Raw genomic sequence first — 12,193 nt, 5'->3', positions numbered from 1 at the left:
AAAATTTTAACACAAAAAAAAAAAAAAATTTTAAAAACATCTTAAGGGGGCCCAAAATAGGCAGGGAACAAAAAAAAAAAAAAAAAAAAAAAAAAAAGACAGCTCCCCCCTGAGGCTGAGTGAGAGTTGGAAACAAAGAACTAAGAATGAGGAGAGCCCAACCCCATTAAGGCTGAGATCTTCCAAGAGGGGTGTGGCTACCACAGGAATATTCAGCATAAGATGTCAGGGCCCAGATGGGATGAAGGGATATTCATGATGCGGAACAGAAGCTGCATTTCAGAGTCCAATCAAAGTGAAGAGAGTGCCTCCGTGGTCAGAGTGGCATGATAAGCAGTGACATGAATTCATTCAGCTGAATCCAAATCTTTGCTTAATCAGATATTCTCATGTTGATCCCCAAAGAAGCTCTGGAACATGAGTGACAGCACAAACTTGTCCCAACTTGACACAAGAGGGCCAGGCTTCTGTACCTTCGTGTCTGTCTGTCATTGGCTAAGGGGGTGTGTGGATCACTCTCAGCATTTGCACTGAGGTGACCGCATGAGTCTGAAGCAATTATCAGCAAAGAATGCAACCATGAGCCATTAGCAGACAACACTTTCAGCAGCTGAGGCATGGGTATATTCTTGTAAGGAATATAGAAGTGCTCCTTGACTTATGATGGAGTTACACCCCGACAAACGCATCATAAATTGAAAACATCATAAGTCAAAAATGCATTTAATTCATTAACCTACTGAACATTGTAGCTCAGCTTAGCCTACCTTAAATGTGCTCAGAACATTTACATTAGCCTACAGTTGGGCAAAAATTTATCGAACACAAAGCCTGTTTTATAATAAAGTGTTGAATAGCTCATGTAATTTACTGAATATTGTATTGAAAGTGAAAAATAGGATGGCTGTATGGGTACTCGAAGTACGATTTTTATTGAATGTGTATTGCTTTCACACCACTGTGAAGGGCAAAAATTGTAAGTCAGACCGTGGTAAGTTGGAGTGGGAAGAGTGTCAACAGCATCTACTATAATCCCTATGCAGGAAGAGTTTACAGTTCAATGAAGACCAGTGCAGGTGGCAGGCAAAAGAATGACACAGGAAGACAGAGGAAGGGATGAGGATCCTGTAAGAGAAATCTGTAGCTATAGCTTCCTAAGTATGATCCCCAAACACAGTGAATGTGGTAGCAGTACTGCCTCTATCCTCCAGTGCAAGTGTCGGCACCTGCATTTCTTTGCCTGGGGTCTTTCCCTGGCTGGTGAAACCTGCTTTGTCCATCTGTGGAAGTGCTGGGGAATTGATGACCCTGAAAGCAGGTCTCAAGAAACATCTGACAGAGTTGGTGTATAAATACCTCAGCTCCCTTGGGCCTTGAAGGGATAACTCTGACGAATGTGTTCCACACCAGCCTCAGAGCTTAAGTGATATTGAGTACTAGCAGCATTACGTTCCAGTTGCCCATAATGGAAGCTGGCTTGAGAACTTCTATGTCCCCTATTAGAGTTTCCTTCACTTCCCAAATAAACAATGTGAGTTTGACTCTTTGTATTGGGGTCTGATTCTGGGGGAACTCAAAGTAAGACCCCAAAGGTATCTGGGAAACTCACCCCAGATCAGTCCTAGAGCATCGTGTTCAGAAGTAGACTTGGACCAGGCTTTCAGAGGTGAAGGGACATGGATTAGGATTGTGCTTATGACTGATAAATTATAGTAGTAGTTATAAAAGAAATGGTTAACTCTTCTTGAGTGGTTTCTCTTGTGGACTCATTTTAATCTCAAAATATTTAACCTCAAAATATTTTAATCTCAAAATGTTTAATCTCAAAATATTTCAGTACATATCTATATCAGAGGAAAACCATTTAAAATAATAATATAACCACAATAAAAAGAAAAAAAATTGAACAATAAAATAGTACAACCACCATAGCAATATCAGACCAAGAAAATTAACAGTACTTCCTTGATGCCAGCTAATATCCAGTCAGTATTCAAATTTTCCTAATTGTCTCAAAAATATTATTTTTATCAAAAAATTATGATCCAAGTAAAGTCTACAGACTGCATTTGGTAAAAATGAATTTTTAAATAAGACAAAATTCTCAATCTTTTTGTTAAAGAGATGAAGCAAATCATAGGTTTTAATTATTTTTTTTCCATCATGCATTTGAGAAAAGAGCAAAATGCCCCTCAGACTTTTTTGTGTTGGTAGGGCTTACTTGTGTTACTGTTTAGGAATACAAAAAAATCAGCAAGGCAAGAAAGTATCAAGGAGTAAAACCAATAATAATTACGGTGTTTCTTTGAAGGTTATTTTCACAAGATGTAGCAATGATTTTTAAAGGATTGAGACTCTTACAACACCCTTTTGTTCAAATTACTTTTCTGTGTACAGATTTATTTCAACAGAGAAGAGAACAACTTAGTTACAGTCATGAATATTTATGTAATTCTCCATATAGCACCAGAACACAAGATTGATATTCTTGGGAATCTTCTCAACTCAACACTTTGCCAAATCAAATTCCTTAAATTAGTTTTATGACTCAGAAAAAAAGTCTTTCCCCTTATGAAGTATCAGGAAAAAGAGGACATCTGTATTTCTTCTTAACATCTCTTTTACTATGAAGATGTGCATTTTAAACCCTAGGCTCTAGAATTTCATTAGTCAATAGCACAAGCCTGTTATAATTCCATTTCACTGGTGGAAAATGGAAGAAGGACAAAATAGGATTTAATTTAATAACAATGAAATAAGGGACAGATAGCCATCCATATGCCAAGTCCTCATTTTATGTTTTCACATGCATTGACTCATTTTGTCTTCAAAAACAGAAGTAGGTGCTATTAAGCTCACCCATTTTATAGATGAGGAAACTGAGACCTACTGCCTAATTATGATTTATAACTACATATTGTATTCTACAATTGATGAGGAACGTCTGGCCCAGGTGCACTGGCCACTGGCACATCCAGGCCAAGATATGTGTACAAATGCTCTGAACTTATATATGTAAGAGTGGATCTAAAGATGGAATCCATTATGCTTCCAAAATATCTGATGGGACACCCATTCCCTCAGACACTGTTCCCCACAACTGTGCTTCACTGGTGAGGTGTTGCAAGAAGGCATGTGCCTGTCTCAGGTAACACTACTGGGCTTCTGCTGTGCCCTGACCCTCTCTCCATTGAGCTTTTTAAACAGTGTTTGTCTCTGTTCTTTCCTCCAGGTGGCACTGACTATCCGCTCATGTTAATGTGGTATTTGTGCAGGTGCCATAGAAAATATGAATAAAGCAAATGAGCACTTGGCTGCAATTTAGATTCAGAAACATCAAAATCACTTAAATTGCTACTGCAGTCAGAAGACGCATCTTTATTCATTTTAACATCAAGTTATACTGTGGTTTTGTTTAAATAGCTTTTGCTTAAGAATAACTTATGTTTTTAGATAATTGGGGACTAGATTTTAGATGATTTTTGATAAATATTGTTTATTTTGTCAGGTATTTATTACACCTAACATTACAGATATGTTACCCTAATAAAAAGTCCCCATAGATGAAATAATGTCTGAGCTTTACTTTAAAATACTCCAACAAAAAATTAAAAATAGACTGGGGGTGAAGGGGTTATCTGTAGTTATCTATTGATAATCTACCTGATTATTTGAAAGCCATCTTTTGTTGTTGATAATCCTTTGCCACCCAGGTAAAATACTACATTTCCCAACCTCACTTGCATGTAGATGTAGCTATAAGCCTTCATCTAGGACAATGAGATGCAAGCATAAACATTATAAATAGCTTCCAAAAGTGTCTTTAAAGGTAGTATACTTTTCTTCCTTTACCCATCTTTCTAGAACATGGGTGTGATGACTGGCATTGAAGCAGCCATCTTAGACCATGAAGACAAGGGCTATATGCCAGGGATGGTAGAAGGTGAACTGGAAGTCACTTAGGAGCATGATGACTTTTGGAGCACCTGGACTGACCACCCTGGACTGACCACCTCCAGATCTTACACAGGGAAGAAATCAATTAGTATTCTTTAAGTCATCATTATTCTAATCTCTCTCTTTTTACGTGTGTGTGTTGGCTGGCCAGTACAGGGATCCAAACCTTTGATCTTGGTGTTATTTTCTTTTTTCTTTTTTGGTGGCTGACCAGTCTGGGGATCCAAATGAGTCTGTCTTTTCTTTAGGTTATCTAATGCTGTGTAACAAACCACCCTAAAACTGACTGAGTGGTTCAAAGTAACATTCATTCCTTTTTTTTTTTTTTTAATCATTTCTGATTCTGTGGGTTGACTGGGCTCAGCTGGGAAGTTCTTCTGCTCAACATGATGTCTTCTGGGGCTTCAGTTACCATGGGCTCAATGGGCCTGGAATTTCCAAGATGACGCACTTAAGCGGCTAGCAGTCGATGCTGGATGTTGACTGACAGCTCAGTTAGGACTGTTGATTGATGTGTCTACTTGTGGCCTCTACATTTGGTTTGGACTTCTCAGAGCATGACATCTAGGTTCCAAGAGGAGATGTCCCAAGAGAGCTTTCCAAAACGGGAAAAGCACAGGCTATTCGTCCTCTTAAAGGCCACACCTGGAACGGGTACAGTGTTCCTTCTTTTACAGTCCTAAGGTAAGGCCAGATTCAAGGGGAGGCAGAAAAAATCCTACCTCTCCATGGGGAAAGTGACAAGGAATTGAAAGTCATCATTAATCCATCACGTGTGTTATATTCAATGGAAATATATATATACAAAGATACTTCAAAACTTCATGGAAAAATAGATTTAAAAAATAATATGAATCTTTCTTTTTTTTTTTTTTTTGTCTTTTTCCGTGTCCGGCAACGGATCGCAACCCTCAGTGTTGCCCCCGTACCGGACTGGGGACCAGCAACGGGATTGCAACCCTCGGTGTTGCTCCAGTGCCTCACTCAGCCAGTGAGCGGGAACCGGTCTGTATGTGGGATCCGAACCCTTGGGCGGGAGCGCTGCCACGCTTCCCAAGCGGCGCACTATCCAGTGCGCCACCGGGCCGGCCCCATAATATGAATCTTTCCATGAACTTTTTGAAGCACACTTGTATGTATTTACTGAATGCCTGAGTTTTTGTGGTTGGCCTGTACAGGGATCCAAACCCTTGACCTTGGGGTTATAAGGCAAGGCTCTAACCAATCGAGCTAACTGGCCAGCCCTCCCCCCACCTCATTTTTAGAAGGGCACACACTACAGACTAGATTTCCCCCAGCCATTTTTGCAGCTAGACCTGGCTATTAGACTAAATTATAGCCAATGAGATGTAAAGAGAAGAGGTGTGTTTGAGTTCTAGGTTCTGTTCTTAAAAAATAATTTTATGAGCCCTTCTCTCTCTCTCTCTGTCCTTCCCACTTCCCGGGGGCTCAAAACCAGAATTAGAAGCTGCATGTTGATAAAAGCAGAGCTATCCCACCAACCATAGATAGCTCAACTGTTTACTGCTAAGTGACAGAGACATACATTTACATCTATTTTTTTCTTAAGGTGAGGGGCTCTTTGTCACAGCAGCTGAAAGTGCTCCCTAATCAATGCAATATGCACTGGTTTGGTTAATATTTTTCTTCGTAAGTTTCTTGAGGGTAGGGTTTATGTCTGCTATTACTCCCTATTGTACCCCCAGCATCTAGCACAATACCTTATACATGGAAGACATTAAGTAAATGTGTGGTAAGTGGATGAATGAGCACTGGGGGGAAGCAGGTACAGGGACAAAGTGGAAGTCCTAAGGGTGAGGATGCTTGGGTTTGCAGGATAGGAGAGGAGATTTAATTGAAGCTAATAGTATTCATTTTTCTATCACTATTGTAACAAATTATCACAACTAAGTGGCTTAAAACAATGCAAATCTGTTATCTTTCAGTTCTGGGGTCACAAGTCCAAAGCGGGTAGGCAGGGCTATGTTCCTCCTAGAGACTCTAGTGGACAATCTTGCCTTTTCCTGCTTCTAGAAGCCACCTGCATTCCTCAGCTTGTGACACTGCGTCACTCTAACCTCTGCTTTCATGGTAATATACCTTCTCTAATTTTGATCCTCCTACCTCTTTTTTTTTTTTTTTTTGGTGGCTGGCCTGTAAGCAGTATGGGGATCTGAACCCTTGGCCCCAGTGTTATAACACCGTGCTCTAACCCACTGAGCTAATGTGACCAACATTTTTATTTTTTATTTTATTTTTTATTTTTTTTTTAAGATGACCGGTAAGGGGATCTCAACCCTTGGCTTGGTGTTGTCAGCACCACGCTCAGCCAGTGAGCAAACCGGCCATCCCTATATGGGATCCGAACCCGTGGCCTTGGTGTTATCAGCACCGCACTCTCCCGAGTGAGCCACGGGCCGGCCTGTGACCAACATTTTTAATATCATTTAGTATCATTGTGCATCCATGCAGTAGAAGTAAATACTACTTAATGAAATTTGAATGTTAGTTGATATGTTTAGAGGTGTGTGCAGGATCGCAATGTAAACTCTGCTTCTTAATCTATGTCCCTGTCCAAAACAGGGGGAACAAAAAAAAGTTAAAGCTGCCGATCTAAGGTTTTCTGATCTCTCTCCATGTGGTGGGGACAAGTTATCTTGTTTAATTCTCTCTAGGACTGACATGGTAGTATTTTTAGTTTCCCCTCTCTCAGATGAAAACTCAGAAAGATCCATATATCACTCAGGCTTACCCAGTGAGGCAGAGGTGGGGCAGTCCAAAAACTGCAAGTTATCCTCTTCTCCTTAAAGTGGGAAGGGGAGGTGGAGGGGAGAAGTTGGAAGTCTTAATAAAAATATGTAGAGGGTACTAACATTAATAACGTGCATGTATTTCACAGGGCCTTAACCTTTAGGTTAGTAGGACTACAGCCCTTAGCTGTTAGAAGGGCCACAGTCCTTAGATCAGGCTGCAGCTCAGTGGGATCTTTATCTTAGTAGGAACACAGTCCTTAGCTGTTAGAAGGGCCAAAGCCCTTTAGTTTAGGCTGTAGCATGGGGCGGCCACAGCCCCGTAGTTTTAGCAAGGCCAGAGCCTTGTAGTTTGAGGAAGAACCTATCCTTTTAGCATTGCACATAGAAATGCTAAGTTTGGGAAAAAACAGAAAACTTTCACAGAACTAAAAAGTCTCTGGTGTGGATATGAAAACTGTAAGACAGCATAAGTGCTTGCTCTAAGGGCAGATGCCCATGGTGCAGCTAAACCTAATTATGGGAAAATATGTGTACTGAAAGCGTCAAGGCTACTCTGCCAATTAGCAGCTGGGTCCACATTTCACCTTCAGCTGCTTCTTTAAGTTTCCTAGGAAACTAAGGGTTGCCATAACAATGACCTCATTGGTTCTTTTGTATGTCACATAGCTTAGTTTTATGACTCCTTTGATGGTAAATTGCTTGAACTATTTTTAAGTTGCACCTGCTTTAATGAAAATTGTTATGCAGCCAGTTTATGTTTTCACTATGCTGGATTAACCACCTGTGTTCTTTTCTGTAACTTTTTGCCTGGACAATAAAAAAACCGAGAAAAGCCCTGATTCAGGGTCATTTCCCAGGAATTCCTTCTCTCTTGAAGAGGTCCTCTCCTGGGATTTAACCCTTTTGAGCCTCTCACTGCTCAGGAAAAATGTGCTTTGAATAATCCTTCACGTCTCCATCTCCATCACCCCGAGGGAGAGGTGACAAAAATAGAGGAGAGTGTGTGCTCCACCAAAAGTATGGCATAAATCAAGAAAGGAACATACAAACGTTGAGTGGTGGGAAGTGCTTAGAGACAGAATCTGTGTGCATGAAGATGAGAATGGCATCCAGGTTACCTAGATGAAAATAGAAGTTGATTAATAAGTTCAGGAGAAACTGTGCAGGTCAGCCAGGCCTTGGGGAGGAAGAGAGGCAAAACGCGGAGAGCAAACAGGCTGCAAGGTGAAACGGTTTGCATTATTTCTACCACAGCTGTGAGGGCAGCCTAAGAGCACAGCAGGAAGCTGACTGAGTAGCGTTTAGTGAGTTCGGGTCAAAGCTACTATGCACACTCCACGTGCTGTTGTCCTGGCAGCGGACCCAGCTCTAGGATAATGGAGGTTCAAGGACAACAGCCGCAAGCAAATGAAGCTGTCACAATGGACGGTCTGCTCTTGGTCTACCTTTGGGGAAGTCCTGAGGGAAAGTTTGCAAGGGGTTTGCTTGGCGACCAGGAGTGATGTCATGAAGTGAAAGACGAAATATTGCTTAAAGGGTGAGATGGAGCATGAGCAATGGGGAAAAAGTGTGAACTTCTTTTGAATCCCGCGAGTCTGGTAGAAATCGCTGTTACACAGTAGCTAACATTTAGTGAGCATTTACTACGGGACAGTCACTTTTAAAACACTCTTTGGGTATTATCCATTTCATTCTACAACAATCCTATGGAGTGAGTATTATCAGTGAGCCCATTTTATAATGAAGGAAACCGAGGTTTGAGGAAGGTCACTTTGTGAATGTCCCAGTGAGTGAATGCCAGCACTGGGATTCCAATCCAGGTCTTCTGGCTTGGAAACCTTAACCACTGAGAGAACCTTCCACTCAACCGGAGTCCTGAGAAGATCCAGAGGGAAGCTACAGCGCACGGCAAAGCCTGGAGGGCTGGAGGGCTCTGGGAAGGGCCAGTCCAACCCCAGGGACCCCAGCTTCTCCTCCGTCCCTCTCCGGAAGGTCTTCTCACGTTGCAGGTGTCTACATCCAGGTGTCCTGGGGCCAGACGCCACCAGGGGCACGGCTCCAGCTGCGCCAGTCCAAAGTGATCAGCGCTCCCAGGGAGATGAGGACCAGGCCGGCCAGCCCCAGGCGGACGAGATTCCCCCGCGTATAGTCCAAGGAGGCGGAGTCTGCGGGGAGGAGCCCGGAGAAGAAGAGAGAGAGGCCGTCAGAGCCGGATTCCCAAGCCTCGGCCCTGCCCTCCCAGCCTCGAATCCCGCTGCGTGGAGTTGGGGACCCAATTCCTGAGTCTCAAAGTCGAGGGGGAGAGAGTCGATGGGAGAAGGAGGTCTCGATTTCTGTGTCTGAGAGAGGAGGCTGAGCCAGAACTCCCGAATCTGAGGGAGGGGAGGAATGGGGACCTGGACTCCTGTGTCTGAGGGAGGAGGAGCTGGGGACCTGGACTCTCCAGATGGAAGCAGTGGTGAGCCCAGATCCAGGCAAGTCCAAACACTGATGCCCACCGTGTGCATTCTTGCATTCACACACACCCACCTTCCCCCCTCCCTGCGGCAGGTCCTGAAGGTGGCCATCCTGGCAGAGAAGTACGCAGTGGACTACAGCTGGTACGTGGACACTATCCTCAACCTCATCCGCATTGCGGGCGACTATGTGAGTGAGGAGGTGTGGTACCGTGTGCTGCAGATTGTCACCAACCGTGATGATGTCCAGGGCTATGCTGCCAAGACTGTCTTTGAGGTCAGCATCCCTCACCCTGACCTCCATGGGGGGACATAGAGGCAGAGCAAGGACAGCTGGGGCTGTAAGGGTAGTAAGTGTGACCACCATCTTGCTTATTCTTCTGCACTGGGGTGACCTCAGAGTGGTGCCTTTGCTTCTTTGGGCCACCCAAAGGACATAGGGGCCATAGCTTCATGGGCCTGATGTGAGGAGACCACAGAGCATGCACATGGGGCACCCACTGTGTAGTTGCCAATTCCTGCATCTTAGTAATTTCCCACTCTCTTTTCCTGGGTGTGAGGGAGGAGGGGCTGGGGACCTGGACCCCTGGGTCTGGGAGAGGAGGGGGCTGGGGACCTGGACTCCTGGATCCGAGGGAGGAGGGGCTGGGGACCTGGACTCCTGGGTCTGAGGGAGGAGGGGCTGGGGACCTGGACTCCTGGGTCTGAGGGAGGAGGGGCTGGGGACCTGGACCCCTGGGTCCGAGGGAGGAGGAGCTGGGGACCTGGACCCCTGGGTCCGAGGGAGGAGGGGCTGGGGACCTGGACCCCTGGGTTTGGGAGAGGAGGGGCTGGGGTCCGACCGACCGTAGGGACCCGGTCACCTTCGGAGCTTATGACCAGCGGCTCGCTGCGCTGCGACAGCACATAGGGGGCGGAGGGCGTGTGGTAGTAGCAGCTGTAGGTGCCGGGAGCGCGGGCGCCGAGCAGCGGGAAGTCGACCCAGCGCTGCGCGGAGTCGCGGTACTGCAGTGGAGCCGCCAAGCCCACCCGGTACAGCGCGAAGCTCATGCCCCCCACGCGGCCGGCGCAGCGCAGGCTCACGTTGGCGCCGGTCGCCACCACCGGCCCAGGCAACGCCACCAGCGACGGCCGCGGCAACTGGTCTGTGCGGGAGGATGGATGCGGGGACCTGAGTGCCACGCGCCGCCGTGCGCTCCCCGGCGCTCGCTTGCTCTCCCCTCCCTCCTTCTTTCGCTCTTCGTCTCTGCCTCTCACCTTTCTTTTTCTCTGTCTCCTTTGTTTCAACCAGTGTCTCTGTTATCTCCCTCAGTTTCTGTCTCCGTGTCCATCTCTGTGCCTTTGTGCGTCTGTGTCCCCATCTCTTCCTGTGTCTCCGTCTCCAAGCTGTCTTTCTCTGCACCACCGCCTCCCTCCCCTTATATGTCGCTTTTCCCTCTGTGTCTGTGACTCACTAAATTCTCTGTCCCTGTTTCTGTCTCTCGTGCGTATTTCACTCCTCCCCCCGCCCTCCCGTCTCAGATGCTGTGCCTCTGATTTTTCTTCTCTTTTTGTGTCTTTCCCAGGGTTTCTCAACCTCCGCACTAGTGACATTTTGGATAATTCTGGAGAAATATTTGTCATATGGGGGTTCTCTCCTGTGTGTTACACGATGTTGAACAGTATCCCTGGCATCTACCCACTAGATGCTAATAGTACTCCGTCTCCTAGTTGTCACAACCGAAAATGTCTCTACACGTTGACAAAGATCACCTGGAATGCACAATTGCCCCTGGTTAAGAACCACCCCTGTTTCTCTGGATCGATCCCTCTGTCTGTCTCTCTCTCTATAGTTTGTTGTTGTTTTCTGTACGTCATCGTATAAGCCTGCCTCTGTCTTTCTCTCTCCCTGCATCTCCTTCTCTTCTCTCCATGTGTCTGTGAGTCTGTCAGTCTACCTACGAAGCTCTGTCTAGGTATCCTTGTATCTCTCTCCCTGCTCTCTGTGTGTCTGTCTCTGTGAATCTATCCGCATGAAATATCTTCAGCTCTGCAGATGCCTCTATCTCATTGCCTCTCTCCCTCTCTCTCTCTCTGTCCCTCTTCTCCCCTCCCTTATACCATCCCTGTGTCCCTTCTCTTCCCCTGCCCCCAGGACCTCACCTGTCACCAGCAGTTCTAGGGCATCGCTGGGCTGAGACCAGACACCTGGCCCCCAGTCTGGCCTCCGGTAGCAGCAGCAGTAACTGCCTCTCTGGGCTGGAGTCACCTCCTCCAGGAAGAACTCTGCCAGTTCCGAGGACACATCCCGAAAGAGCATGGGGGCAATCTCTCCAAGCTTGAAGAGTGCAAATCTCCAGGCGGGCTGAGGTGCCCGGCACCTCAAGGTCACATTGACCCCAGGGGTCACGACTGCAGCTGGCTGAGCCCCCAGCCATGGCTTGGGGTATAAAGCTGGGGGAACTGAATAAATGGGGTTGCCTGGGTCCTTGGGCCTCCTGGGTGCCCAAGGAGATAAAGAGGAAGTTGGGGAAGGGGGAAAACCACCCTGGATGATTACTGCCCCTTTCTCAGACTCAGTTCCCTGTTCATAAAACAGGGGAGGGTCTGGACTCCAGTCAAGGGTTGTCAGAACTAACTGAAAATTAGTAAGAGCAGGCATAAATTTCTGAGCTTTACTCCACAGTTTCTCAACATAGTTTCAAAGGGTCAGGTCCCAGAATTCTAATTTTAAATAGCTGTCCAGAATATTTGCAACATATTTAACATATCTCAATAGTTGTCAAAACATGCTATTTGAGAAAAAAAAAGAAAATGTTGGTTCCCTACCTCACACCATTCCCCAAAACAAATTCCAGATTTTGGTTTTTTTTTTTTGGCAGCCAGCCTGTATAGGGATCCAAATCTGTGACCTTGGTGTTATAACAAAAATTCTAGATTAATTAAGGACCTGTGTGTGTGTGTGTTTAACTATAAAAGTATTAGAAAAATAATAGGAAAATATATTTGTCTTGGAGGAAGGAGGCTTCTTTAAATATAAAATGGAGG

At 45.5% G+C, this 12,193-nt stretch overlaps 1 protein-coding gene across 2 annotated transcripts in view; it reads right to left on the bottom strand.

The window, feature by feature from the left end:
• Positions 1-8,271: 8,271 nt before the first annotated feature.
• Positions 8,272-12,193, bottom strand: part of OSCAR (osteoclast associated, immunoglobulin-like receptor) — a 7,695-nt gene continuing 3,773 nt past the window's right edge. For both annotated transcript variants that reach the window (XM_008591426.1, XM_008591425.1), the window contains 3 exons: positions 11,309-11,608; positions 10,030-10,311; positions 8,272-8,875 (listed from right to left, as the gene is read on the bottom strand). In XM_008591426.1, the coding sequence (XP_008589648.1) occupies positions 8,724-8,875; positions 10,030-10,311; positions 11,309-11,608 (734 nt within the window). In that variant the 3' untranslated portion in view covers positions 8,272-8,723. The remainder of the gene's footprint in view (positions 8,876-10,029; positions 10,312-11,308; positions 11,609-12,193) is intronic.

Source organism: Galeopterus variegatus, unplaced genomic scaffold (assembly GCF_000696425.1).
Source record: "Galeopterus variegatus unplaced genomic scaffold, G_variegatus-3.0.2 Scaffold6906, whole genome shotgun sequence".
Classification (NCBI taxonomy): domain Eukaryota; kingdom Metazoa; phylum Chordata; class Mammalia; order Dermoptera; family Cynocephalidae; genus Galeopterus; species Galeopterus variegatus.
Note: the sequence above shows the minus strand (reverse complement) of the source record. Positions and strands in the feature narration are given on the sequence as shown.